This window comes from Myiozetetes cayanensis, unplaced genomic scaffold (assembly GCF_022539395.1).
Source record: "Myiozetetes cayanensis isolate MyiCay16 unplaced genomic scaffold, myiCay2020 scf4, whole genome shotgun sequence".
Lineage (NCBI taxonomy): Eukaryota > Metazoa > Chordata > Aves > Passeriformes > Tyrannidae > Myiozetetes > Myiozetetes cayanensis.
In genome coordinates this window covers 48,541,440-48,564,317 of record NW_026087631.1, presented here as the reverse complement: position 1 = coordinate 48,564,317, position 22,878 = coordinate 48,541,440, and the positions used below count along the sequence as shown (strand labels likewise).

Sequence of the window (22,878 nt, the reverse complement as noted above, 5' to 3'; positions counted from 1 at the left end):
AGGAGCTGAGGTTGTTTAGCCTGGAGAAAAGGAGGCTCAGGGGAGACCTCAGTACTCTCTACAACACCCTGAGAGGAGGTTGTAGCCAGGTGGGGGTCGGTCTCTTCTCCCAAGCAATTATCAGTAAGACAAGGAGGGCATGGTCTTAAGCTCTGTCAGGGGAGGTTTAGGTTGGATATTAGAAAGAAGTTCTTTACAGAGAAGAGTGATCAGGCATTGGAATGGTCTGCCCAGAGAGGTGGTGGATTCACCGTCCCTGGAGGATTTTAAGATGAGGCTGGATGTGGCACTGAGTGCCATGATCTAGTAAGCCCAGTGGGGTTGGATCAGGAGTTGGACTTGATGATCTTGGAGGTCTCTTCCAACCCAGTTAATTCTATGATTCTATTATTCTTTTGACTTTTAAAAGTGAATAGGTCTCATCCGTATTCTTTAGTTTCACTGATGACACAAAGGAGTAAGAATAGGACCAGTACTTCTTCTAAACCATCAAGGGAAATGCCACATATAAAGCTCTTTCGGTACCAAGATTTAAGAAAACAGGTTTTACTTGAACAGAAGTTGCAGGTTGCCTGGCTTTAAGTATGCTATCAAGTTATGCAGCTAACAGAAATAGAGACAGAAAGGTCTTTTATTGATCAGGCCTTTTTGAAATAACATTTTCAATTAAAGGTGCTGATACTGCTGACAAGGAAAGATAATGTCAATTTGTAGCTGTGATCATGAATAGTAAAATAATACTGACTCATATTCCAGGTCCATACAGCTATACATTGTTGTCTGAATAGCAAGCTTTCTTGCAAGGTTTTTCTTGAAGTGGCAGAGCCACTCCTGCCAAAAGTGGAAATCTGGTGTCTTTCGCAGATTACATTTTGATTCCTTCTGAGAGAGTACTACCATACTGAGAGCAAGCTATTTTCACTCTGAATCTTACAGAAAGCAAATTGCAACAGGCTGGCTGTTGCATTCTCGTATTTGCATTAATTTTATTTTTTTTAGAAAGTGGTTTCTCAAGGTATTTTTACTCTCTTCAGAGGTATAGTGATAGTATAACATCACTGAGTTACTCTGTAATTGATTATTTTGAAAGTGTGCTGCTGCATCATCTGTGACAGAAAAGAGAATGCAGTTGCTTGTCATGATGACAATATATCCAGCTGTATAATGGATCCTCTGTGTGTGTGTATCTCAAGTCATGTGCTGTAGATGTTATATGTTCAGTCACACTGGTGATGTGTTGGTCTTATACCGGGAGAGGTTGTAGCATTTTTGCACTCAGTAGTGTTTCTAATGTAAGAGGAAATAAAAGGCTGTCTGGAGTAGGTACAGGTTTGCCTAGCATAGTACTGTGTGGATGTTGCAAGAAAACAAACATGCTGCTGCATAATTCATATAATTGAAAGCCTGGTGTTTCATCAAGGTAGCAGTTCTAAGTCCTTCAAAATATGGTTCAGGGATACATAGTAATTTTATCCTCTGTTGTTTCATTTACAATTTATCTTTTGCCACTTGATCACATTGTGAACAGCCTGTTCAATACTTACGATAGGTTGATGTGAACTATGGAGAGGGAGTTGGTTCTCGTTCCTTGCATCCAAGCAAGACCAAGGTGGAATTGTTTGTTCTTTGCTATTTGAGATTACTGCTTGTTGCTAATAATGTTGCTGTTTTAAAAGATTGCGAGAGGCTTGAGGTGAAGAGAGAGCTCTGGAGCCTCCAGCAAGGAAGTAGTTTTCTAGATGGAGGCATTTATACTGTGAAAAAACAGGGAATTCTCTGGTCAGAGAATTCCAACTAGTTGCTACAAACCCTCACGTGGTTTCAGCCAAGAATGATGAAAGACTTTGAAATTTATGAAGTTCAGATTTACTGTCATGATTTAAAAGACATGCAGTAACTCAGGTAGAAGTTACAGGTTCATTAGAGATTATTGGATATTTTCATTTCTGTTATTGCTAAAGGTGACTGGTGATTGTGCCGTTTATTTGTGGAGTCGGTCCATTTAATCATTTAACGAATGGTGGGAGAACATGGATTTTAGACACAAGAGTTTTCTAGATTTAATTTCTTAAGTTTTCTGTCACTTTGTATATGCGTTTTCTTCCAGGACAACAGAGTACATATTGGACCAAAGATGGAAATTCGAGTTGTCACTCTAGGATTAGATGGAGCTGGCAAAACAACTATTTTGTTTAAGTTAAAGCAGGATGAATTCATGCAGCCAATTCCAACCATAGGTTAGTAGCTACAATTTAAATGTAATGACTTTTCCAAATGTTTGACTTTTCTGCAGATTTTGGTTATTTTATATTCATACAGGGCAGGACTGTAAAACTTTTCATATTTTTATTCCAGGTTTTAATGTTGAAACAGTAGAATACAAGAATTTGAAGTTTACTATTTGGGATGTAGGAGGAAAACACAAATTGAGGCCCTTGTGGAAACATTATTATCTCAATACACAAGGTAATACTACTACAAGTTTTATACTGCATTTGGTCTTCTAGCTTGTATTTCAGAGCCAAAAAGATTATTAATAGAAATAATTTATAACAGCAGAAAATAGTTCATGTAATGCAAAGTGCAGCTGCTGGATTCATGAGCAAAGAAATTTTAATCCAGTTGGTCATATTTTCTGCTGCATGATAAAGGTGCATTCTCCATAAATCCATCAGACAGTCCATGGAGCCAAACAAAATTAGAACCTATGTTAAATTAGTTTAGCTGACAACAAACAACGTGCAGTGTTCCACAGTTTGCATGGTGAGAAGCAGTACTTGCCAGATGAAATTTAAATAGCACTTGAAAATACTTTCAGGAGCTTCTCTTTAGCAACTTAAAAAATTCTACAAAATTTTGTAATTTCTGACTTGGTATTGCATTGTAATATCTGGCTGTAGACTAGCTCACTGATTCTGAAAATATTGATCTGTATGGTGCCAACTTAGAAATTCATGCCGTCCTTCTGTAAATCCTCCATAGGTTTTTTCCTGTTCAGAAGGGGTTCCTATTCATTGACTAATTCACAATTATCTAAAACACATTTAAGAATTATGAACACCAGTTTATGTGCTCCACCTTGTGTGTTGTTTCAGCCTTAAATGCAGGCTTCAACACTTAAAATTACTCATCTTTTCAGACTTCTAAAAATTTCATTTTGGGGTTTCTGTTGTCCTCCTAAAACATACCATGTAAGGCAGCAGGTAATCATTCCTACCTTGAGAGTTGTATGTTGAAGAGAAAGCTAAGCAGTTAGCCTGCTACATACCTGCAGTAGATTTTGTTTACTTTTGGTGTTGGGATTTTTTTTCATTGCAAAAACATTGTGTTTAAATTCTGTTCTCTAGCTCTGCCTCCCTGACTCTCCAGTTTTTCTGACTCTCCAGTTTTTCAGGCATCTTAGTTAATCTCTCTAGTGAATAGTAAAATCTGCTGCTGTGTTGGGTCCACAGCAATCTTCTCTGGCTTGTGTAGTCTGTAAGTGAGGGAAGCCATGCTGATTTAGCTGAACTGCAGATAATACTACCTGCTAAGGGAAACTGAAACAGTCATGTGTGACTTGATGGAGTATGAACGGATCAAGATATGGTTTAAACTAAGATACTTTATCCACACATAGTAAATCTGATTTTAGACTTGAGTAGCTAAAATATCGCAGCCTTTGCATTAGACTAGGAAAAAACTTGAGCTTTTTTCCCCTGTTTTAGGATGAATTCTAGATTTTTGTTAAAAGTATAGAGATAAGTAAGGAATTTCTCAGTCCTCCCGGATTTCAAATTGAATTCTGCACCACTGAGAAATTTTACATATAGAGCTGCTAGAAAAAAAAGAATTGTGTAAGCTGAAAGCTAATTTTACAGAGTTTATTTTTGAATATGTGTAAAACATTTCTCTCTTTCTTTCATAGCGGTGGTGTTCGTTGTTGATAGCAGTCACAGAGACAGGGTCAGTGAAGTATACAGTGAACTTGCAAAATTATTAACAGAGAAGGAATTGCGGGATGCCTTGCTCTTGATCTTTGCTAATAAACAGGTACTTGTGACTTATTTTTACTCCTCTCCTCAGTTTGTGTATCAAATTCCAGCTTTCTGAACCCTCTGCTGTGGGTAGTGAATGGCAACATTGAAAGCGTAAAATGTAGATGTTTCCCTTACATGTAATGCTGGTAAAGTAAGTGTTAGTAGAGTGCTTAGTGGATTGAACAACCAGGTTTTGTTTATGGTAACAGGTAGTAAATGCTTAACTGTTTGATTTGGCTTTTGTGTTTGGAAAGCTCTTATATGATCTATAGCTTCAGTATAAGCGATTAGTTAAAAATAAAATGGCTTCAAACATGTTATGGAATAATAATTGAGTGTTTGTATCCAATTCTATTGCAGGACGTAGCAGGTGCACTTTCGGTGGAAGAAATCACGGAACTGCTGAGTCTCCACAAACTCTGCTGTGGCCGTAGCTGGTATATTCAGGGTTGTGATGCCCGAAGTGGTACAGGACTTTATGAAGGATTGGACTGGCTTTCCAGGCAGTTGGTGGCTGCTGGTGTCCTGGATGTGGCTTAATTTTACAGTAGCTGCAATTTAAGGTTGTACTTTATGGTCTCGTTTGCATGACCGGGATGTTGTCACCAGGTCTGCGCTCTGAAGAGGGGACTTCATTTAACTTGGTGATTACAGAAAAATATAAGGCTTTATCCTAGATTGGATAACTGGTTCAGTAAACTTCTGCTGTTACAGTGTTTTTGAAAGTTGATAGTAGTGGAATGGACTTGTTAAAAGGATGTTATGAAATTCTTTTTGGAGAAATTGTTACAGTTTAAAATTCTTCCCTGATATTCCTTGGAGTTCGTACAATAATTATAATGATGTTATAGTAAATGATTAGTGTTAGAAAAATTCAGAGTGGTTTAGAAATACTTTCCCATGAAAATATCCCAAAATCCATCTCAAGTTATTAGAATAGCCATCTGTAATAGTCAGAAGTAAATGGTGCTACTCTTTAATATCTAAAGAATCCATTAATTTAAAGGTGGCATTCAAACTTAAATGTAAATACACCATATAAAGAAAGTGTTTCCCCTATATTTATTATCTTCCTTGTTTGTTATCAGAAGGCAGCATACCTGCATAAAGAAATCCCAGATTGGAGAACAGTGTTGCAGAGCGAGGAGACTATGGCATAGTTTAGCTACTTGTTTTCTATCTGGGGGACAGGGGTTAGTTGAGTTTTTCATGCTAAATTATTTATGGACACACTATAGTGATACTGAGGTGAAAGTGTTTTGTGCATACTTGAGGACATAATCGGCCTTTAGAGATTAAGTTTACTCCTCAAGAAGTCAATTTAAAAAAAACTTCTTAAAGAAGTAGTGTGCTGAAAAGTCAGTCCAGCTATGTACTTTTATGTAGAAGTCATGCTTCCAGATTAAGGTAGTGGCCTTAAAATATTCAATAACATAGTGTAAAACCAGTGTACACCAATTATAACTCTTACTTAGAAGAGTAGGTAGTGAAATGTGATGTAAACCTACCGTAATTAGATTTTCAATTCTTTTTGTATCTTCTACATGGAGCTATTACCAGTGCCTCTATTTTTGAAGATTACTCATTCACAAACCCATGAAATATGGGTGTAGTGCTGTTTAAATTTAGAGAAGGTTGCAATGACGTAGTGATGTCTGTTTTTCTGCTGGACATGCAACTCTGCTAACAACTTTATCTATCTGGTATGTGCACCAGAATCTTCTGCCCTTCTCTTTTAGTGCATGGCCACTGCCAGTTGAAGAAACCATGCAATGGGCTCTCTTCATGTTAGGAGAGGAGCTATAAAGAGCATGACCAATAGATCAAAACTGTGTATCATCACTTTTCTTACTGGAGTACAGGTGAATCAGGAGAACTGGACTGTGGAAGTGAACAGTGTTCCATAGATGTGGGGATATTTTTGCCACAGTGGAAAGTGTGCTTACCTGTGGGAGCTCTGAACCTCATGGGGCAAAGGAAGCGTATCCCATTATGTGTGGCTATGGCTTTCATTATCTCCTTGGTTTCCTACTACATACCTTAGGTAAAGCCAAGAATGTATAAACAAATAGTTTTAGTACACTTGCACTTTTCTTTGGGTGGAAGCAGTTAAGGTAACTACTTCCTCATAATGTCACTTATTTGTATTTTTCTCTTGTTACTTAAACTTCAGGTAAATGGTGTTAAATGCAGCCTCAGATTCAGCAAGTTCAGATACTGACTTGAATAGTACCTGAAAGAACACTAAGCTTCAAAGTAGTGTAATGTTTGCGAAATGAATTTCAGTGCCTACGTATAATACATAGGTACTGAGACAGGGATTTACTCTTTTCTTCAGACAAGCTGATACATTTGGAAATAGTTTATAACAGAGTTAAAGGTGGGGTTTTTTGCACCTACCAAACTTTAAATTGTTCCTCCTTCCCAGCCTGTAACTTCTTAAATGATATACAGTTGGCTGCTCTGACTTGAGCATCTAATTAGCCTGTACTGCAGAGCAACCCCTACCTAGTTAGGGCTTACTATCCCTTCACAGCTCTTTTCACAGTTTTTTTGAAATACAGACAAGTTCTGCTAAGTATGATAGATACCTTTTTCTGGAATATTTTTAACAGAATACATACATTCTTTAGAAGAATCTTGATTCTATAGTTTTATTTTAGTTGGCTTAGGCTTCAGTTACACATGCTGCTCAGTTCTATTTCAAAATATTCAAGGTGACCAGTTTGGATTTGATGTAACATTATATTGAGGGCAGAGGAAAAATTCTCACTCATGCATATTTTTGCATACAAGTGATTCCTTGTGACATATGGAATGCTGCCACAAGAGTTTTTAAATTGAATTTAAGATGACTTGAAGTAACTGTGAAGGTGTTACATTTGTCTGTGAACTCTTCAGTGTAAATAGGTACACTAAGAGGGCTATTTGTATACTGCTTCAGTTATAAATTTAAGCTTGCTTCCTTAGTTTTACTGAACTTTAGTTTTTAGTGTACTGACTTATGCAATATGTAATTGGAATATTTCCTCAACTAGAACTCACTCAAGCATTACTAACTGTGAGGGTTTTTTGAAAAGATCAAAATCAAATGATTTTGACAATTCTGAAATTGAGTAAATGCAACATCCAGTGACTGTGTTGTGGCTTTCTTTGAAGAATATAATCTCGAAAACAGTATGGTTAGGCTAACTGAAAAGTAATATTTCATCACTTGATATGGTCTTTCTGTATTCTACCTTCAGAGTTACTGTGGACTGTGAGGGTTTGCTTCTGAGAGTGTTGGAGTAGATGTGGATGTTATGTAAATTTCTTGAAAGAAAGGGCTCTTTTAGTGGAGCTGCTGCAATTTGAGTCGCCCAGAAAATTATTTCTTTTTAATAAATGTATGTAAACCCTTGAGAGCTAATTTTAATAAACTTGCCTTTTTGGATTTTTTAAGGTCATCTCAAATTAGAGGTGTGCTACATTTAACTTACTGTAGAATTTTTCTTTAATGATCCATGAAGATCCTTTATCTCGCTAAAGATAAACTTCCTGGTGGCAGCAGCAACTTTTGAGGGACTGACTTTGATTATCATGCATCACATCTCAATTCATAAATTAAGTTACCAGAACTGTAAACTCCTGAGTCTTTTATGAGTGCAGTGGTGTTATGTGAATATAAACAGCCAAGGTAAATATCACTGGTTTTAGAGTAGACTTAACTATGCAGCGTAGTAACAGGACTATATCTAGACTAGCAACAGCTTGAGGAGTTGTCTGAACTTTCACTGGGGAGCTGCTGTTTGTGAGCAGAGGACTGGTCAATAATGTGATGGTCGGAGGCTCTCTTGGGCAGAGGGATCATGAATGAGGTTTTGCTTCTTGGAGAAGGAGAGGAGTCAGCAGATCTGCCACCTTGGGCTTTCAGAGGGCACACTATGACCTGTTTAGTAAACTAGTTTAGAGAGTCCTTTTGGAGGTCAGTCCTGAAGACCAAAGGACTCCAGGAAGGCAGAACATTATTCAAGAAGGAAATCCTAAAAAGGTGCAGGAGCAGGGTATCCCCATGTGCTGAAAGATGAGCCAGTGGGCAAGAAGGCCGGCTTGCCTCAACGGAAAGCTTTGGCTAACCAAGAGACTTTCAGTCATTTACCAGTAGTCCTGGCTAACTGGGGAGGTAACTGAAATTTGGCAATTTTAACGCCAGAAGAAGAGTCCAGGGAACTACAGATCTGTCTGTCTAACCTTGATGCCAGTGAAGGTTATGGAGCAGCTCATCCTGAGTCCATCATGTGGTATGTGCAGGACAATCAGGATCAGCCAGCATAGCATGGGTTTGTGAAATGCTGGCACTGCTTGACCTGCCTGGTCTTACTTGACCAGGTAATGCACCTAGTGGATGAGGGAAAGGCTGTGGATATTGTCTGTATGGACTTCAGTAAAGCTTTTGACACCATCTCCCACATAGTTGTGGGGAAACTGATGGCTTGGACAGCACTCTTCGCTGGATAAAAAACTAGCTGGATGGACAAGCCCAGAGAGTGGTGGTGAATGGAGTTACATCCAGATGGCAGCCGGTCACCCTGGGCCCAGCACTGGGGCCAGTTTAATATTGAGTGCACCCTCAGTAAGTTTGCACATGACTCCAAGCTGGGCAGGAGTCTTTATCTGCTGGAGGGCAGGAAGGCTCTGCAGAGGGATCTGGACAGGTGGATCATGGGCTGAGGTCAATGGTATGAGATAAAGGCTGGGGGCAGAGTGGCAGGAAAGCTGCCCAGTGAAAAGGACCTGAGGGTAATGGTTGACAGTGGCTGAACAAGAGCCAGCAGTGTGCCCAGGTGGCCAAGAAGGCCAATGACATCCTGGCCTGGATCAGCAGTAGTGTGGCCAGCAGGACCAGGGCACTGGTTGGCCCTTTTATACTCAGCACTGGTGAGGCCACACCTTGAATCCTGTGTTCACTTTTGGTCATTCACTACAAGGACACTGAGGTGCTGGAGCATGTCCAGAGAAGAGCATCAAAGCTGGTGAAAGGCCTGGAGCACACGTCTTCCTAGGAGTTGCTGAGGAGAAAAGAAGGTTCAGGGGAGATGTTATTGCTCTCTACAGCTTCCCTAGAAGGAAGTGTGGACAGGTGTGTGTTGGTGCCTTCTCCCAGATAACAAGTGACATGACGAGAGGACCCCTGAAATTACTGTTGGATATTAGGAAAAATTTCTTCACTGACATGTGGTCAAGCATTGGAATAGAGTGCCCAGGAAGTGGTGGAGTCACCATCCCTAGAAGTGTTCAGAAAACATATGGCTGTGGTATATGTTTAATGGTGAAGATGGTGGTGGTGGTGGTGGGTTAATGGTTGGATCTAGTGATCTTACAGGGTTTTTTCAACTTTATTGATTCTATTATTGTGTTCTATAACTGCATCAGAATGACCTGACATAAAGCTTTGTTGACATTTGTCGCAGCCTTGCTCTTTGGGAAGGGAGCAGACTAGCGAGAGGGTTCTTGCAGATTGCCCTGTGAGGTGGAAAGTTAGGCAATAGCAAGGGCTCCAAGCTGCTCACCCGCAGCTGTGACCCACAAAGACGACACAGAGACAGTGTGAATTACCATAATTTATTTTAAACTAAGCATTTCAGTAGAAGCAGTCATGTTCATAGGATTTCCAGTAAAAATGAAGCCAGATAAGAGACTCCCTATGCTAAAATAATGAGAAAGAAAACACTGAAAGACAAAAAAATTAATTGGCAACACCAAACAAATTGCACAGGACTTTTTACATTGGCATTCTAAGAGCTGATCATTGCTCTTGGACAGAAAAGACATGGACACAACTGGTTTTAAATAATCAAGGTAGATTACACTGTTTGCTTGTCATAGCAAACAGTATCATAACCTAATCAAATTTTTGATACATGGACATAGGATTGAAGAGTTAATGCAGTTTAGGATTTCTGACCTTTTCCTCTGTCAAAGATTTCAATACTGTGAAAAGTATTAAAATAAGAATTCATTAAAAATAAACCTGATGAAGTTACAAACACTATCATGGGACACAGTGTGGGTTTTTAGTTTTGCATGGAAGATGAAGAAAGATAGTGGAGTTCGTAAGAAACGTGCATATGTTTTTACTTTAAAATACAAAGTTATCAGAAATGCAGAATTAGGGCACTTTAGGTACATTAAAAATTGTTGAACTGGTGATTGCTCGGTCCTGGTACTCACTACGCCTTGGAATTATTAAAAAGGTTTTTGTTCTTTCTAGGTCCCTTTTTGGGTCCCATACATTCATTTTTTTCTGCTTAAGATGAAACCTTCAACACCTGCCTTACTTCACTGTGATATTAATGATGCTGATATTCTCATAGGGCTTGTCAGTTTTTGGATTGACTTTTACATTTGATATTCTCTGAACAACTTCCATTCCTTTGGTCACCCGTCCAAACACACTGTGCTTGTTGTCTAGCCATGGCTGTTAGAGAGCAGAGGAGGAGAAAGAAAAAGCATGTTAATACAAAAAGCAGCATGTAGGTTAGGTACCAAAACAGAAAGAGAGTAACTACACATGGATACATTTTGTATGTCCAGACTATGGAATCTAACACCACGTAAATACCAGCATGCAAAGTAAATACTGGAGTGCAGTTAGCACACATTCATATGCATTTGAACTTATCTTTTCAATTGTTTTCTAAAGTGCTACAGAGGTCACGTTCTACCAGTGTGGTAGCATTGTATAGTTTATTTTAAAATGTATTCTCAGTTCACAGCCACGCTGTTTCAGTCTCTCTATTTTCACAGAGGAATTTAAAGTGCCAGTCCAGAATAATACTTAATTTGAAGTTGTATTCATAGAGTATGCCCAATTTGAATACAGACACTGACAGAATTTAATAAACCTCAAAACTATGGCAGATACATGCTTTAAAAAAAAAAAAAAAAAAAAAGACAGGATTTTGAATAACTGTTTAAGAGTACAGTTCTTTTGAATGTTACCTTTAAGAAATTGTCTTGTATCTCTTAGACTCACATACCAAAATTTCTATTTTTGGCTCTGAAATTATACACAGATCAAAGGAGATCTTCAAACTTGAACACTGCCATCTTTGTATAGCTACAATTATTAGCTACACTTAATGAGACATCTTGGCACTATATCCAAACCTTAAACAATCTACACAATACCTAGATTTCCATCACTGTTACTAAACCACATAATTTGCAAACATGCCTAAGAATGTTTTATCACCCTTGTTCCAATTAAAGGCAAAAGGTCTCTTGTTTACAACTCACAGAAATACTTTTCTATTTCTTAAGGACAGTTTCAGTGAACTCTGCACAGTATATACATCATGGTGTGCAGCATATTTTTGCAAAATATTAAGGAAAGATTATTTAGATAGTACTGCTGTGATCCTTTTTCCATCAGAAAACCTATTTTTTACTGTTGAGTTAGCCTCTCATGCCTTAAATTCAGGTTTTAATATTACTTACAGTTGGCACTACTGTTATAAAAAACTGGGATCCATTGGTATTTGGTCCTGCATTAGCCATGCTGAGTGTGTATGGTCTGTCATGTCGTAAAGTTGAATGAAACTCATCTTCAAATTCTCCTCCCCAAATACTTTCACCTCCCAGTCCTGTACCAGTTGGGTCACCAGTCTGAATCATGAAACCCTGCATAGAAATTATGTGTTATGTAATAGTTGCATAGAATAAAGAATTAAGTGTTTTATGCCAGGTGACATATTTTCAAACCTACTTCAAACCTTGCAACAAAATGTGTTAAAATTCTGTGGATAAGAGACACCTGACTGTACCTTCTGCAAACACTTTGGCTGTATTCTGGTGCAGCCGAAATAAGAAGCCTTACAAGAAATACCCTCTGACATGAAATAAAGTCTTAATTCAAGCAGGATAAATGAACTTACCATTCAGTTTTCAGCTTTCTTTTAGTTGCAGTAAAACTATTAAACAACTTCAGTAAGTGATTAAGCTGTTTAGAATATCAGAGTTGTTAAGACTTTATAGGGAATTCTAAAGCCACTCAAAAATCCTCTTTGCAAAAAGGGAATGAAGGGGTTAGCAAAGACGACTGACCACTAGGGTACATTATCTAAACCAACAAAAGATTAACTTGCTACAAGTTACCTTGATGATACGGTGAATTACGTGTCCATTGTAATAGCCATTCCTGCTGTGCACACAGAAGTTTTCCACTGTTTTGGGGCACCTAAAATAATATAACAGAAAACAAAGGGTACAGTAAATATTTGTCTGGTGACAAGGCCATAACTATGTCAGCTGAGACTAAGATGCTGTTGTGCTGAACAGTGTTTCAGCTCAGTGTAGAAAGGGCTTTCATCAAATAGGGAAATAACAGATCTCCACCTTCTCAAACCCAGAGCTGAAAGCAAAAAGTTGTGTACAACGCTGAATGGTTACACAGGAAGGCAGCAGCAGTGTTGACAACACAGGAATGTTTAAGCTGTTGCTGAGCAGCACAGTGCCAAGGCCTTTTCTGCTCCTCACCCCACCCCACCAGTGAGAAGGCTGGGGCTGCACAATGAGTTGGAAGGGGACAGAGCTGAGACAGCTGACCCCAACTGACCATAGGGACACTCAATTCCATACAGCATCATGTTCAGCGTATCAAAGCTGAGGGAAGAAGTGGGGGACAGTCGGAGTGATGCCTTTCCAAGTAATATGTGATGGACCCCTGTTTTCTGGGAAATGGTGGAACACCTGCCTGTCCATGGGTAGTGGTGAATTAATTCCTTGTTTTGCTTGTGTGCATGGCTTTTGCTTTCCCAGTTAAACTGTCTCCATGTCAACCCATAAGTTTTCTCATTCCTACTCTTCGAATCTCTCTCCATCCCCACAAGACGGATGCAAGCAAGCAGTTGTGGGGGGGCTTAGTTGCTGGCTGGGAGTTAAACCATGACAGAAAACAAATTATCTCCTCAAGGCCTAGTTCAAGGAACAATTGATTAGAGGCTCTCCAGCGGCTCTCCCTTAAGACTACTAATTTTGTATATAAACTGTGTATGCTTCATAAGCAGAAAGTTGTTCACTCTTTTACCTCTACACTTCTTTTAAGATATACATGCAAGGTGTCCAGTGTTGCATACAAGTAAAACTGTAAAATGTTTTAATATTATAGAACTTGCAGTCAGCAGAGTCAGTTTTCCTTCTACTTGCTAATAACATTGTTTGGTGAAGATATGGAATCTTACTGTTCATAGAAAAAAAGGTACAACCCCTTCAGTCTCTGTGACTTGATTTTTTATTTCTGAGAAATCCTACCAGAGAGAAAATTCTTTGTGGTAGCTGTTCTGCTGTCTTTATGAAATGCATTAGTAGCCAAGGTAGATCTACACTGACAAGTTTACAGTCACCCATTTTCCCAGTAATGAGAAAATGGCTGAGTCCATAACTGTAGTGTTACTCTAGCTGTGACAAGTAACATTAACTTGGGTTTTAATGACACTCCAGACTATCTTATGAAAAACAGCACCAGTGATATAACTAAAGGAACAGACAAGGTTATAGTCCCAGTTCTTGCTGAGCAGCACTTTGTCATTCACAACTTTTATTTCACAACAAAATGGCCAAAGAGTTAAATGGCATACAAACCTACATCCTATATGCTCTTCTTTAGAGTTATAATTACATTAAAGAGATTTTAAAATTCAAAGCTCAGCTGGGAGAACGCTTTCTTTATTTTCACGATGCAATAGGCATGTTGTAGGACTAGGCTAAAGCAAAGAAAGGTGTGTGATATTATTTGAAATTCTCTGTAATTGCTTTCTAGTAAAATGAAAATACAGACGAAAATCAACACCTCTGTTTCACTATGTAAGTAACAAATCTGTAAGAATTCATTTGGGACAAAGCAATACAAGGGGCTAGGAAGAGAACATGGAAGGCCTTTTCTGCAAGAAAAAGATAGGAAGGAAGTTTGCCTTTAGAAACAAATGATAACTTAGGTGAATATGCTGGCAAATAAATTCAAATAAGTAAAGAAAATGTCTCAAAGAAAAGAGAAACAAGACAAAACTCACACTGAGAGATTCGTCAAAGACTCTCATGAGCTTCCCTGTCAGAAAACGAAAAATTCTAACTTTTCTGTCAGACCCAAGAGTTGCCATTTTCTTGCCATCAGATGAAAAACTTATACTGGATGGGTAAGCCTTGCATTTAGCAAATTCATATAGATCAGTATCTGTTTTATACTCCCAGTTCACATTCTTGGGGAATTTATATTCGTGAGGTGTACCAGTCCAGTACTCAATCATCCCAGACTTGCCAGAAGACACAACTACTTTGTAGACAGGGTTCAGCCGTATCTGAGTAAGTGAGGAATTATGGACTTTATCAAAAACATGAAGTGGCTGGTTATTTCCTCGGCCATCATATATGAATATTTTTCCTGTGCTCTTCTCGGATGTTGCAACAGAAGATATGGCATCTCCAGGGCAATATATCCATTCACATTGGCCAGGGTGGTAGCTGCAACACAGAGCGGAAGGAGAAAAAATGAAATAAAGAAGTAAGGAATGATGTTAGATAAGAGTTGAAATATTCTCCTCCATTTGTTAAGGTATTAATGCTTCAGCAGATATGAAAACAACTGCAGCTCTGCTACACAATTACAGAAAAGTTCAACTAGATCTTGCCAAAAAAAAAAAAAAAGTGATATAAACAAAATTAAGACAATCCCCTTATATTCAATAAAATTCATGAATGCATCATGCATCTAAGAAGGAACTCATCTGCTACTTTCAAAAACACATTCCACAAATAAAATAAGACAGAAATATGTTCAATAATATGTTATGTCTGTTTTACAGTCTGTAAGCAAAGATTTTGAGAACCAGAAATTAAAACTAAATAGCAGACCTCAAAGCAATGATATGGTCTCCATAGGAAACTCGTATTTAGTATCCTTTCACAAATCAAACTAACAGATGCTAAAGGACACTATTATGACAGACACTAATAATTTGGATTTTCAATGTCTGTCTGGTAAAGAGAAACATAACCAGGACTTCATCTCAGGTTCACCAGAAAGAACAGGATCAAATAAATAAGTATGAAGTCTCTGCAGAAATAGCCAGCCTTCTTCAGATCACTGATGGAAGCATAAAGCACAGGGATCTTGATTACTGAGGTTGGAAAAAATCTACTTAAAGATAAATCAGGGAATCTACTACAGAAAAATGTTATTGGTAACATTCTTGCAGAATTCTCAACAAGGCCAAGTGCCGGGTCCTGCACTTTGGCCACAACAACCCCTGCAGTGCTACAGGCTGGGCACAGAGTGGCTGGAGAGCAGCCAGGTGGAAAGGGATCTGGGGGTGCCGATTGACAGGAAGCTGAACATGAGCCAGCAGTGTGCCCAGGTGGCCAAGAAGGCCAATGGCATCCTGGCCTGGATCAGGAACAGTGTGGCCAGCAGGAGCAGGGCAGTGATCCTTCCCCTGTACTCAGTGCTGGTGAGGCCACACCTGGAGTGCTGTGTTCAGCTCTGGGCCCTCAGTTCAGGAAGGACATTGAGGTGCTGGAGCGGGTGCAGAGAAGAGCAACCAGGCTGGTGAACGGACTCAAGCACAAGTCCTGTGAGGAGAGGCTGAGGGAGCTGGGGTTGTTTAGTCTGGAGAAGAGGAGGCTCAGGAGAGACCTCATCACTCTCTACAACTCCCGGAGAGGAGGTTGTAGCTAGGTGGGGGTCGGTCTCTTCTCCCAGGCAATCAGCAATAGGACAAGAGGGCACGGGCTTAAGCTCTGTCAGGAGAGGTTTAGGTTGGATATTAGAAAGAAGTTCTTTACAGAGAGAGTGATCAGGCATTGGAATGGGCTGCCCAGATAGGTGGTAGATTCACCGTCCCTGGAGGTTTTTAAGATGAGACTGGATGTGGCACTGAGTGCCACGGTCTAGTAACTGCGGTGGTAGTGGATCAAGGGTTGGACTTGATGATCTCAGAGGTCCTTTCCAACCCAGCTGATTCTATGATTCTATGATTCCTGAGGCAAACCTGATTTAAATTTTACCTCATTTTCCCCATTTGTCTTAAGCAACAACAAGAAAAGGCATCCTCTATTGTAATACCTTTTTTTCTCTTTTTGGCTTATGTATAATTTTACCAATTTTGTAGAGACAGCACCAGGCTGCTAAGTAGAAAATACCAGCAAAACCAAAAAACTGGAATTTTTCCACAGCAGACAGCCAAGAGAGAATCAATTCCTATAGGCTAAGTACATTATCTGGAGGATGATACTAAAACTGTAACTAGCAAAGAAGATAGCATAAGCTTTTTTCTCTGAGTTTTTACTTCTATTCAGTTTCACAATTAAACAGAAAATAGAAGCCTACGAGGAATAAGTTTTTCAATGCCAAAAGACTTGTGAAAAAATCAGTATTTCTACCATTCTTGATGCAGCATTCATTGATCCTCCAAACCTTCAAACCCACCCTTGTAACAATGTAGGGCTTGTCTTTCTCTGGTATTATTATAGTCCAGTAACATCCATTCTTATTTCTCCCAGATCCTTTAGCTACAAACTATGCAATTACAAAAATGCTAAAAGAGCAAGAGGAAGGAAAACAACTACATTGTTTCTAGCAGAGGAAGGAAATCCGTACCCTATGACAACAAATAAGAAAATACATACAGGCCAAATCCCTTCTCTAATGGAACTATTAGTGGACTGTAAATTTTTAAATTTAGTGCCAAACAACAGAAAAAAAAAAAAATGCCTGGCTAAACATTTGCTAGCCATTTGCTGCCCAGGCTTGACTCTTCCTCAGAGACTGATTAAGGTGAGTGAGGGGTGGGTCAGGCTCGTTAGCAAGTGCTGGGGGAGGCTATATAAAAACCTCCAGGAGAACTACTCAGCCATTTGCTGCCCAAGCTTGACTCTTCCTCAGAGCCGATTAAGGTGAGTGAGGGGTGGGTCAGGCTCGTTAGCAAGTGCTGGGGAGGCTATATAAGAACCTCCAGGAGCCACCCCCACAGGAGTAGACTAACAGGGGGTGGCACAACAATTTCAAGGCATTTCAAGCCTGCAAGGCACAACCAGCTCCCCCTTCTTGTAGGTGAGTGTGCTTTTTAAAGCTAACAATGGTTTCCAGAAAAACAAAAACCGTTACTGCTGTTAATACTAGGAGTGTGTTTGCTCAGACACTCCCCTCGAAGAAGGATGCAGCCACCCAGGTCTCTGGTTGTGCTGAGTGTCTGAGCCTGACGTTGGTACCGGAGGATGGTGTAGGAGGTAGCTGTGTACGATGTGAGCAGGTGAGTGATTTGCTGTGCCTGGTAGCAGAACTTAAGGAAGAGGTAGAGAGATTAAGGTGCATTAGGGAGAGTGAAAAGGAAATTGACTGGTGGAGTCAAACCCTTTTAAACCCTAAGGAAGTCCAACAGGAGACGGCAAAGCCCTGCCTCTCCTGCCATAAGACAGATGGGGCAGACCAAAATGATGGGGGGGAATGGAAACAGGTCCCCAGTGGGAGAGGTAGAAGAATTCTTTCTAGACCCCCATCACCCCTCAGGGTGCCCTTGAAGAATAGATACGAGACTCTGGACCCAGTCAGGTAGAGGACAGCCAAGATGATCCCTCTAGAGAGCCTCCTTGTTTGGCCCTGTCCAAAAGACGGATTACAACCACAGGTATAAAAAAAAAAAAAGAAGGGTAGTTGTAGTCGGTGACTCCCTTCTGAGGGGAACTGAGGACCCTATATGTCGCCCAGACCCATCCCAGAGAGAAGTATGCTGCCTTCCTGGGGCCAGGGTGAGGGATATTAGTAGGAGACTTCCTGAGTTAATTCAGCCCTCAGACTATTATCCTCTGGTGATAGTCCAGGCTGGCAGTGAGGACATTAATCGAAGAAGTGCCAAGATAATTAAAAAAGACTTTAAAGCACTGGGTCGGTCAGTTCAGGGGACAGGAGCACAGGTGATATTTGCCTCAGTTCCTGTACTATCTGGGATGGATGAGGAGTTAAATAAAGAGAGGAGTAAAAAAGCCCAACTCCTCAACAGATGGCTAAAGAATTGGTGCCACCATCAAAATTTTGGTTTCTTTGGCCATGGGGCAAACTCCATGGTACCTAGTCTCTTAAAATCAGATGGGATTCATCTTTTCTAGGAAGAAGAAGAGGACTGTAGCCCATAAGTTAGCGAGGCTGATTAGGAGGGCTTTAAACTAGGTTTGAAGGGGGAAGGGGTTGAAACCGGGCTCTCCAGTGATCAGCCTAAGGATGGAAAGCCAGGTAGAAAGGGACCTGGGGGTGCTGATTGACAGGAAGCTGAACATGAGCCAGCAGTGTGCTCAGGTGGCCAAGAAGGTCAATGGCATCCTGGCCTGCATCAAGAACAGTGTGGCCAGCAGGAGCAGGGAAGTGATCCTTCCCCTGTACTCAGTGCTGGTGAGGCTGCACCTTGAGTATTGTGTTCAGCTCTGGGCCCCTCAGTTCAGGAAAGATACTGAGGTGCTGGAGCGGGTCCAGAGAAGAGCAACAAGGCTGGTGAAGGGACTTGAGCACAAGTCCTATGAGGAGAGGCTGAGGGAGCTGGGATTGTTTAGTCTAGAGAAGAGAAGGCTTAGAGGTGACCTCATCACTCTCTACAACTACCTGAAGGGAATTTATAGCCAGGTGGGGGTTGGTCTCTTCTCCCAGGCAATCAATAACAGGACAAGGGGACATGGGCTCAAGCTCTGCCAAGGGAAGTTTAGGTTAGATGTTAGGAAGAAATTCTTTACAGAGAGGGTGATCAGGCATTGGAATGCCCAGAGAGGTGGTGGATTCACCATCCCTGGAAGTTTTTAAAAAGAGATTGGACATGGCCCTTAGTGCCATGATATAGTAATTAGAGTTGGATCAGGGGTTGGACTTGATGATCTTGGAGGTCTTTTCCAACCCAATCTATTCTATGATTCTATGATTTGGAGAAACACCATATCTTTGGGCATAACATTTGAGACTCAGGAAATGCCTTTCCTACTCCTCTCTTGTAGTGTTGCAGACATTCACAATTTTTTCTATTTAGTCAGGCAGTCTCCAGCCATTGGATTCATTTCAGACAATGAAATTTACTCAGCTTCAACTGACTTTGGGGGAGTGGGGGAGAAACATCAAAACCTCCAAATTATTGACTTACCTCTTAGCAAAATGACCCCCATTTATAATCCCAAACAAACACTTCCAAACTAAGTAACTTACCCAAGTTTCAGCATGTTGATCATGTCAAAGTTGACTACATCAAACACCTTCATTGCTTTGTCATCTCCAACTGAACAGAACAATGCTCCCTCTGAACTAACAGCAATGCTCTCAATAACACCTGTTAATAAAGTTAACATACTATTAAGAAATGAGAAAGGACAGCCTTCATTTCAATGTTACATAGGAAAAAAACCTACTGAAGTGTAAGCCTCCCAACTGCTTTGCTACCATTTTTACTTAAAACACTACTTGAATCTAGAAAATTACTATAAAAAAAAACCAAAACAGAACACCACTTTGTATCCTGTCAGTGTTTTGACTGAGGTATATGAAAATGAACTACTACATAAGGGAAAGATTATAATGGCAATTACTTCAATTTAAAATGTTGATTTTATAAAATTGAGAATATTATGCTGTAGTAAAAATTAGGTGCTCTTCAGCTTCCATTTCTCAGCAGAGTAAAAGCAGCAGAACTCTAGAGACTATTACACATGCAATATTCAAAATTACGCTGCAACTGAGCCTTCCATAAATTTTTCATAATGCTTATTTTTGCCTGGCAAATTTTGTTTTCACATTTTGTTTTTGTATATAATGAGAACCTGACAGTTAAGAACCTACTTTAATATTTCTTGCAAATCTAAAAGGAAACAGTACTTTTACTACCTATTATTAAATATTTTACTTACGGTAACAGTAAGCATATCAAACTGATGTTTTTTTCCTTCAGGTATATGATAGTTTCCAACACCATCAAGAACCTCATTTTCTGTTCAGCCTATTTACACTCAGCATAGCATTGAAGAACGTTATGTACTTATTAGCTTAGAAAATTGGGTTAAAATTACTCTTAATTGCAATTCAGCCGGTGATCGTAACAATAATGTAGAATTTACTCTACAGTTACAATAACTCTAGATGAAAAAACCACACTTTTTTCCTTACTACAAGGGGGAAAAAGTACAAACTTATTTAAAGCAACATATTTTTAAACTTCTCTGGATTTTATGAATCCTGTTATGTGCCTTGTTAAGTTATATCCCAGATATTTTCCCCATAGGCAGGGCACAAGGCAATGCAAAGGATGTAGGGGATCTGTGCAAGCAGAGTCCTACGTGGTTTATTCTCACCCTATCCCTCCTGCAGTTTGGGAGCAAAACATTACAGGACAGAGGAATGAAGGAAGACAGCTAGATATCAATTAATTCCTGACTGTACTAAATGAACCCCAGAATCTGTCTCTCTATTTGCACTCCCTCTTCAAACAACAAAATCAGTGGGGAGGAAAAAGTGAGGTTCTTTAAAGAAGAAAAGCAACTTCTCACCCAGGTGGCTTCGGAAGTGTTTAACAAACTCAATCCCTTCTTCTATTTTTTTCCAGAATTTTACATGTCCATCATGACTGGCTGTTATGATAAAATCTGTCCTACAATGAAAAACAAGAAAAGACATAACACGTTATGCAGTTTCCCACTGCTCAGTAATTTGCACTAGAATTAATACTCTGTAGAGGATGAACTTTCAAGAAATTACTGTGACAATCTGTCTGAATGGGAACTAGCACTCCTGGAAAGGCATTCTGGAATAATCTATGAAAAGTTAACACCCTGAAAAATCATAACACTATCCTTTTTTAATATGTAAATATAACTACTATTTTAGTTCACAGTAGCTACTATTTATGTGTGTGTGTGCGGGCGCGCGTGTGATCTCTGCAGTTCTGCTGAATGGTGCTTCTTCAGAGGCAGTCAGTCAATCTTATTCCTGTATATCATGCACATTTTTATAAGGATTTTAAGACCCTCCTTTAGTCTATGTAAACATTTTTTATCTTCCTTCTAAGGTAACCCTTTCCTTTGCACTTAGTTTAAAAAAAAAAACCAACAAAACTTTTAAAATAGCATTTCAGGACACTGTAACTTTCCATTACTAAACATCTAAAATGAAAACTTCTTATCATATATAAAAATATATCCCTGACAAAGAAATAGCATGGAAAAAAAGATACTTACTTAGTACATGCTACGTGTGTAATGACATCTCTGTGCATGTAACTGCGTTCATACATTGAAGCAGACGGTAGATTTTCAAGGTAAACATGTTCAAATTCAAGAACTATACAGAATAAAAAGAAAAAAACAGGAAGGTGGTTTTTTTCCCATAAAGGTACAGCTTCTGTTCTCCCTTACTTGAATTGCTTATTCATATTTTAGTCTAAAATACGCTGTAATTTTGTGCAAACATAATAAAAGGGCTTTTAGATCTGGCTTTGCACTCAGACAAACTTTTATAAACAAACTTTTAGTGGACTAAAACCACTCAAACTCTGCTTTAACTCATATTGCTTTTCCCTTTTAAAGCAACTATTACCTCAGCTGTCTTAATGTATAAAAAAAATAAAAATCAACAATTTTTAAGTTACTTCCAGAAAACAGAAGGTCCACCTCATTTTATTCCAAAACAAAATGTATTCCTGTGGTTAAGAGATTCGTGGTCCCATCCAGGTCTTATAGTTTAAAGTTCAAGTGCTGACACCTATCTCTTTCACTGTTTAATTGGCCCACCAAAAATAATCTGATTTTGGCTTCTGATTTTTACACCCTGTTCACACCTGCAAATGGCATTTGTTACTGAACCTCCGTGGGCTGAACATCATTAGAGGTAAATTTACTTTACAATGGAAACCTGATAGTTGCTGCAGTCATCAATACCATGCCTCAAAATACAGCCTAGAGGCATATCCATTTTAAAACAATGATCCAGAAAACAATGATCCAGAAAACATAAGCCCTAAAAAGCAAGGCTTCAGTCTGCACAGCAGGCGCTCTGAGCCTGATTATGTCCACCAGAGGAAGTAGAAATCACAGAATCACAGAATGTTAAAGGGTTGGAAAGAACTTTAAAGATCACCTTCTCCCAACCTCTCCCACTAGACCCGGCTGCTCAAGGCTTTTTCCAGCCTGGACTTGAACACTGTCGGTTGGGGCATCCACAACCTTCTTGGACAACCTGTTCCAGTATCTCACCACCACCACAATGAAGATTTTCTTCCTAATATTTAACCTAAACTTTCCCTTTTTCAATTTGAACCCATTACTCCTTGTTCTGTCACTACAGTTCCTGACGAAGAGTCCCTCTCCGTTTTCCCCGTAAACCCTTTCAGACACTGGAAGGCTGCTCTGAGCTCTCTGAGCAACTTTCTCCTCTCCGGGCTGAACAGCTCCAATTTTCTCAGCCCCTGATGGCCCCGCACCTGAAGGGTTCCCCCGCAGTGTGGCCATTTCGCACGGGAGACCCCGCTCCAGAACACATGGGCCCATCCACCCTTCCCCCGGGGCCGCTCCCGCCGCTCTGGACCCGGCCCGGGGCAGCGCTCCCCAGCGCAGGGGCCGGCCGTTGGACGCTCCGCTCCTCCATTACCTCTCCTCTTCTTCGCCTGCGCGGCCTCACCCGGGAGCGGCCCGACCCAGAGCTCCTCCTCGTCGTTCTCATTCTCCGGAGCACTCCTCTTGCCATGCTGCTCGGCCGCCGCCATGTTGCAACGTCACACCCCGTCCCCGGCGCGCGCCCTGCTCCCGCGCGCGCCCGCCCCCGGCGCGCGCCCCGCCCCGGCGCGCGCCCCGCCTCGGCGCGCGCCCCGCC

The 22,878-nt window shown here is 40.2% G+C and overlaps 3 protein-coding genes across 3 annotated transcripts in view; 1 reads left to right on the top strand and 2 right to left on the bottom strand.

The window, feature by feature from the left end:
• NLN (neurolysin) overlaps positions 1-22,878 on the bottom strand; it is a 324,053-nt gene that overhangs the window by 116,539 nt on the left and 184,636 nt on the right. The gene's annotated exons all lie outside the window — the stretch shown is intronic.
• On the top strand, positions 1,255-7,460 carry LOC126647658 (E3 ubiquitin-protein ligase TRIM23). The gene is made up of 4 exons (XM_050330124.1): positions 1,255-2,237; positions 2,356-2,466; positions 3,908-4,032; positions 4,380-7,460. The coding sequence occupies exons 1-4, from the start codon at positions 2,135-2,137 to the stop codon at positions 4,557-4,559; spliced, it is 519 nt and encodes a 172-aa protein (XP_050186081.1). The 5' UTR covers positions 1,255-2,134; the 3' UTR covers positions 4,560-7,460.
• Positions 10,113-22,794, bottom strand: PPWD1 (peptidylprolyl isomerase domain and WD repeat containing 1). Its single transcript, XM_050329826.1, has 9 exons — positions 22,657-22,794; positions 21,249-21,351; positions 20,562-20,662; positions 19,231-19,351; positions 13,914-14,516; positions 12,396-12,411; positions 12,156-12,299; positions 11,499-11,681; positions 10,113-10,476 (listed from the first exon to the last, which is right to left on the bottom strand). Exons 1-9 carry the CDS (start codon positions 22,769-22,771, stop codon positions 10,333-10,335), a joined length of 1,530 nt encoding a protein of 509 aa, XP_050185783.1. The 5' UTR covers positions 22,772-22,794; the 3' UTR covers positions 10,113-10,332.

What these genes read in the sequence shown, in the direction of transcription:
- PPWD1 (XM_050329826.1), bottom strand. Translation starts at nt 22,771, where the DNA reads ATGGCGGCGGCCGAGCAGCATGGCAAGAGGAGTGCTCCGGAGAATGAG. An exon ending in ACACTTCCGAAGCCACCTGG is followed by an intron (nt 19,352 to 20,561) that starts GTGAGAAGTTGC and finishes CTTTATTAACAG; the next exon opens with GTGTTATTGAGAGCATTGCT. An exon ending in TAATTCACCGTATCATCAAG is followed by an intron (nt 11,682 to 12,155) that starts GTAACTTGTAGC and finishes ATTTCTATGCAG; the next exon opens with GGTTTCATGATTCAGACTGG.
- LOC126647658 (XM_050330124.1), top strand. Translation starts at nt 2,135, where the DNA reads ATGGAAATTCGAGTTGTCACTCTAGGATTAGATGGAGCTGGCAAAACA. An exon ending in GCAGCCAATTCCAACCATAG is followed by an intron (nt 2,238 to 2,355) that starts GTTAGTAGCTAC and finishes TTTTTATTCCAG; the next exon opens with GTTTTAATGTTGAAACAGTA. An exon ending in TGATCTTTGCTAATAAACAG is followed by an intron (nt 4,033 to 4,379) that starts GTACTTGTGACT and finishes ATTCTATTGCAG; the next exon opens with GACGTAGCAGGTGCACTTTC.